This window comes from Plasmopara halstedii (assembly GCF_900000015.1).
Source record: "Plasmopara halstedii genome assembly, contig: Scaffold_525, whole genome shotgun sequence".
Taxonomy (NCBI): Eukaryota; Oomycota; class Peronosporomycetes; order Peronosporales; family Peronosporaceae; genus Plasmopara; species Plasmopara halstedii.
The window spans coordinates 805,579-811,304 of NW_020187445.1; the positions used below are offsets into that span (position 1 = coordinate 805,579).

General features: G+C 44.6%; 3 protein-coding genes across 3 annotated transcripts; 2 read left to right on the forward strand and 1 right to left on the reverse strand.

Moving 5' to 3' along the window:
* Positions 1–1,417: 1,417 nt before the first annotated feature.
* PHALS_10792 (uncharacterized protein) lies at positions 1,418–1,745 on the reverse strand (the record flags this gene model as incomplete). Its single annotated transcript, XM_024726283.1, has 2 exons — positions 1,418–1,557; positions 1,607–1,745. The coding sequence occupies 2 exons, from the start codon at positions 1,743–1,745 to the stop codon at positions 1,418–1,420; spliced, it is 279 nt and encodes a 92-aa protein (XP_024576975.1).
* A 750-nt stretch (positions 1,746–2,495) lies between these two features.
* PHALS_10793 (uncharacterized protein) lies at positions 2,496–2,735 on the forward strand (the record flags this gene model as incomplete). The annotated part of the gene is made up of 2 exons (XM_024726284.1): positions 2,496–2,609; positions 2,679–2,735. The coding sequence occupies 2 exons, from the start codon at positions 2,496–2,498 to the stop codon at positions 2,733–2,735; spliced, it is 171 nt and encodes a 56-aa protein (XP_024576976.1).
* A 2,083-nt stretch (positions 2,736–4,818) lies between these two features.
* PHALS_10794 (uncharacterized protein) lies at positions 4,819–5,074 on the forward strand (the record flags this gene model as incomplete). The annotated part of the gene is made up of 2 exons (XM_024726285.1): positions 4,819–4,906; positions 4,947–5,074. The coding sequence occupies 2 exons, from the start codon at positions 4,819–4,821 to the stop codon at positions 5,072–5,074; spliced, it is 216 nt and encodes a 71-aa protein (XP_024576977.1).
* Between the last annotated feature and the right edge of the window lie 652 nt (positions 5,075–5,726).

Sequence of the window (5,726 nt, forward strand, 5' to 3'; positions counted from 1 at the left end):
GACGTGAACAAGGTCTAAATGCATTTGCCGTTTGCCGTTGGTGCCGCTTAAAAAAGATACGTCTAGGTAATTCAAATACGCTGTAGCACCTCTGCAAGCGATTCAAAAAACTGGTGACATGATATCGCAGCTTCTGACATCGTGACGAACGTCTGGATGCATTTGCCGTCGCCGCCGCGTCAACATGAATTATCTAGGTGGTTTGAACACGCCACGCACAACCTCAAGTACTCAGACATACATGACATCGCAGCAGTGACAACGTGAACAGCGTCTGAATACATTTTCTGGTGTGGGTAAAAGACTTTACTAATTGGATTTGCCTCACTTCTCATACAATGATGTAGCCTATTGTGACAAAATGACGGCCACGCTACTTCGGATCGTTTACGGTCGTTGCCCTTAATGAATATAGAGCTAAACACACAATCATCCGCAGAGATTTAGGCGAATTTTACTTTTTGCATAGGCTTTGAAGTCATACCTCGATCCCGATCTTACGAGCCAAGCGGATGGGAAGCGCTCTGTTGAAGAAGACGCACCGTTTTTACTTAAATACCTTGTGTTTGAGTAAAGCGGAAGCGCATAGATCTCCTAAGCGACACGACATGATGGCGTAACTTAGCGAATGCATACCGCACGTTATTATGTAGCTGCACGACAACTCCTTTCGAGGGAATCGGCGAGCCTCCATAATCGCCAAGTTCGAGGGCCTTTTGCAATGGGTTCGCCTTTCGCCGGCAACTGCTCAACAAGCAAGGGGTGGTCAACTCCCATGTCGAAACGAATATTAGGGCAGCACGATCATCAGGCTAAATCAGTGCTTGGAGAAATGGAGGTATGTCCTATTTATAGAAAACCATGAAATTACGAGGTCCCATTTCAGGAGGATCCCTCTATTGCCGCTTATCACTTAGCAAACCTTCTACTTTGTCTTTTCGAGAAAAAAGTAACATCGCCCGATGATACTTTTCACTGGTGAGCAGGCCTGGACTTGTTCCATGTTCAAGACTTAAATAGTAGATGTACCAGCAAGGTCATGAAAACTAGCAGATGGTTGACAGCAAGAACATGGTAAGCGTTCATCTCTACATTTTCGTCGTTCTTCGTTTTTGATTGCTAAGTCAAGCATTTCAGCCATCTCAGTTTGGCGGCTGCTCCGCTGAAGCTGGCAAGTACAGTTGTGAAATAGGTGTGGTGACATGTCTTCATCCCTAGAGCACGAATTGAGCGCAAAACGTGTCGGCCTTTTTCAGCATACCCTGCCGAAGATAGGTGTTTCGGAAGGTGCGGATCTATTTGCTTATTACTGCTATTGGCGCAGTCAGTACGATTGAGAAGTGATGATCTGATCGGTCAGAAGCGTTCGTACGGCTTAAAGTTTTGACCGAAACGCCGGTGTGTAGCAGCTCCGCCGCTACGGGGTGAACAGCATTTGATTTGTGAAAATCACAACCTCGACGTAATCGGGTGTATAAAGTGTTGCGATGCCTACAGACGGACAAGTTTTGATCTCTGATCCCAGCATTTTTGAAGCAAGCTGGATGTTCAGAGGCTCTTCAGCGGAATTCTTTAGCATCGTTCGCCAAAGGGAACGGGCACGTACCCTGCTGCTCGTGCAAAGTTGGTGATAAGAGCCGAGGCAACCTCATCCTTGAAATGTCCGCACAGGCGAAATTCGCATCTGCTGTGCACTCCTCGGTAAAGAGAGTGAGCTCAGGTGCACTTGGCGCCCCTAGAGCCATCACTTTGGCGCAAATTTTAGAAGCAGGCAAAATGATTGTGAGCCTAGATTGTTCACATCTTTTTGTGGAAGGGTTCAATGAATTACGTACGGTATTATGGAGTTTGTCGAGTTTACACTATTGTACCTCGGACTTAACTCATCAGCTCATCCGCTCATCGGTACCGAAGTACTAATACTGATTATGGTGATGAACACACGTACAGAAGACGTCCGTGGGCTTCAAATCTAGCTCTGGCAGTGCATGAAGTTATAAATTCTAACACAGCGTAACATTTACATTTAGGTTGGTTTACTCTTTATTTTTAAGGCGACAAGTATTGATATTTAAGCTGATTTTTTGTTAATATTCAGCTTATATATCAATACATGAGTTGTTTTGTTAATATTCAGCATTAATATCGGTACATGTCGCTTGAAAAATAAAGAGTAAACTAGGGATCTGCTTACTTAATTAGCTTACGGTTTCTCTCCAGGGTGTAGCATGCTAGCGCGTTCTCGTTGGGTTTGTTAGCGCGGCTTCATACCATCAAGGCTTCTGTGCGCACAGTGCACAGTAATCTTTTGTAGCCTGAGCTGAATTCAGTAGTAATTGGTTAACTACGTAATCTAAATAAGGGGCGTACCTGTGGTACTAATAGTCGGCGAAAGTGCCGGAGAATATCATTCTAAGTTTGCGCACATCGCCTTAATCATTTATAGTTCCTCAAGCCAACTTCAGTGAATCTGACGTCAAACTGAAGCATATAAAATGTACGACTCTGTGAGGTACAAATCACGACGTGGACGTGGACCTCGACGCTTGTCACCACATGCTGGAGATCCTTCTCGTTTTCAAGGGTTCGCTGGTGCAGCTGTCCACTACGTGTCAAAGTTAAAACGAAACAGCCTAAGGCGAGAGCTAAAGCACATATTTTTGCCGTTCCGGGTTTAGTTGAGCCAAATTTCGGAGGTGTATGAGAGCTTAATTCGTGGAGGATTACCTCTTTAATCCCACCCAACCCCATTTGACATCCTTGTAGGGAGATTGAAAAGGGGCCATGCCTTATAGGCATAATTTGTACCATAGTTGTGCATGTAGTTGGCCAGGTCAAACCATTTTAGCAGTCGCTTTTGGGACCAAGCCACTCGCCAATCATCTTTGGAACCTGCGAGCAGGCTCCATTTACCAGTAAAGTATCCCAGAACGAGGTCTTTGGTGGTACGAAAGACTCACTTGTCTTTATTGGCATATTGATTAAATCAACAAATACAATCAAGCCCGCTAACAAGCCTATATTGCTGACTTCCTCATCATTTCTTTGTTCTCTACACGGCTCTAACTTTGGACGATTAGATTATACTGTATAGGCGCGATGTAGCCTGGATATTCACATTATCATACTACTGACTGTCGCTGGCGCATTAGTAATTCATGTGACATTTCAATAACTCACAAACCATTCCTCCTGGAGTGCACGATAGTTAAAGGAATGTCAAGGTCTCTGATGGGTATTTACAATAGGTATTTACAATAGGTATTTACAATAGGTCAAGAGCATTGAGCACGGTGCAATTGACCATGCTGTTCTGTAGAAAGTCTTTTCGATAATTTTCATCTACGTCGGAGTTGTGGCTGCATTGCGTTTACTGTATACATCACTTGCCGTTAGCGTTTATGGTACAGAAAGCTGGCACCGACCCCAAATCAAGTTCGTACTCTACACGAAGAAAGCATCTACGGCATTGCACTATCCCATTTAAATCGACCATTATCGAGTGACACAGTCAGTTTCAAGACGGAAACACAAATCAGGGCAACACGCAAGGTATGTGTCTTGTAACCATGTCGTGATATCCCCCGCAAAGGATTAAATGGAGCCGTAGAGTGAAAAAATTCATGATTGCCGTTCCACCTTTCGCAGAAGTGTCCTTGTAATGGACTCGTTTGCAGGGATTTGTTGACTTTGTCAGCTCGCGATTCTTTGCACACATCTCCCAATTATAGCTCTTCGAGCTTCTTGATTGCTGCTTTCGAGGTCATTAGGGGGCTTACAAATACGGACACTTCATTCACGAGTGAGAAAGCTTTTTCGCTACAAATTTGTGCAGCTTCGCTTTTCCATACATTGTGAGTCACACGAAAGATCTGACGTAGATATATTGTTACATCGTGACAAAAAACGAGCCATCATTGATACCCTCAAAGTCTAATCTTTTACTTGCGACATTAAGCCGTCTGTCTTTAAGGAAGCTTAGACGCCCAGCTGCTATTTGATGCGCTGGATTTGGCATCAGAGACTTCCACACCGGTCGCTTCTACTTTCCAATGGCTCTAGCACTAGAGACACCTACTTTCAGCTAAAATTCAGCGTTTACCAGATAACTTCTATGAGAGCCAAACCACAGTGTCGTTTATTCTTGTTTTAGCACGAATACACTCCGGGAGCCGCTGTATCAAAATTAATCATCTCTGTCTCATCCTATTACAACGGATCATTGCCGCCTCAGCCTTTCGTGCACTGCTTTGGGTTCTGAGCGAAACTCTGTTTACCAATCAGACATCTTCAGGTCCTGCACCAACACTATCGAAGATTCGTACCCTCGCAAAAAACGCGCCGGTTCCGACCTTACCAAACCTTCACTTGGAGAGAATTTATGGAACTTAATATCTTCAGCTTTCTGTCAATCAATGGCTCATGGCATTTCAGCCATACCTTGCCTCGGATGAGATTGTATCCTGATTCCATTTCTAGGACAAAACAACGGTCCACGCTGTTTACGTTTGTGCCCCTGTTGCACGGCGCATGGAAATCAAATTTCTAATTGGCATCTTTGGTGCATCCGCGTTTTGCCTTTGATTTTGACTGTCGCGCATCGTACGTAATTGCAGGACGTTCTTAAATTATTCAGAGCATCCACAGCTTAATAATGCTCCGGGAAATAAAGTTAACAATCAGCAAGCCTAGGATGGGATCCCTAATCTCTCGCAGAAGAGCCACATACTCCAACATTAGATATTATTGTCATCGACATCCCCGATGTAAAAGAATGTCCCATTTCTTCTCATTTAGCCAGCCAGTGACAACTGGCACATGACATTTGCCCGCGCAAGCTCGTCGGACGATCCGAAGAGAAAGACCGACCTTCATACACTCATCCGCGAGAAGAAGGGCATCCTCGGTAAAGATATCAAATGTTGCCACATATTTTAAATTTGTAGCTACCGCTGCGCTTGGCCAGAAGATAGTTCTCGAAGGTCTCAGCATATCCGAGGTCCATCGCACAGGCTCTCACGGCACGAGAATGACACTTCTAATTTCGCGCAACACCCACCGCAATCCTAAATAGTGGACAAGAAATTTATAAGTTTGGCCTCACCTGTTCGGAGACCTAATATAAAGATGAGGACGACAACCGCCTCCATGAGATAACCTCTCGCCATCGCGACGGTGAGTGAGTGTTCTCAACTCTTGGGTATAATCCGCTAGGTTTCGCCTGTTTTTGACAACCTGACATTTTTTGAGCGCACAGGTGCGAACCCTCGTATTATCTGTCGCTTCAATTTTTTCGAATCGGGAATGCCTCTTTTACAGAAATACCACACAGAAGTGCCCATTTGCGCGCACGACCTCCTAGCGGGGATACCGCTCGCAAAAAAGGGCTGCCGCTTCGTCTAAAGCACGCCCACGAAAATTATCATTTCACTTATTTTCACTCAGTGCAGCGGAGCTGCCATAGCTCTTTGCTTAGAAAAAGCTAAGCTAAGGTCAGCGACTCTTCGTTCTATACGAGAACTAGTACGACCGCAGCGGATCGCAATCCGCTGCCTCCAGGATTACTGAGAAACCTTAATCATGGCAAAGACGCTCTTCCGTTCAGAATTGAAACTGTATTTAATTGTTTCAGTTGCGGCAGAGCCGCCAATATCCAATATATAAGGTTTTCTAATTAATATAGTATCTCCTAATTAATATAGTAACTCCTAATCAATATAGTAAAA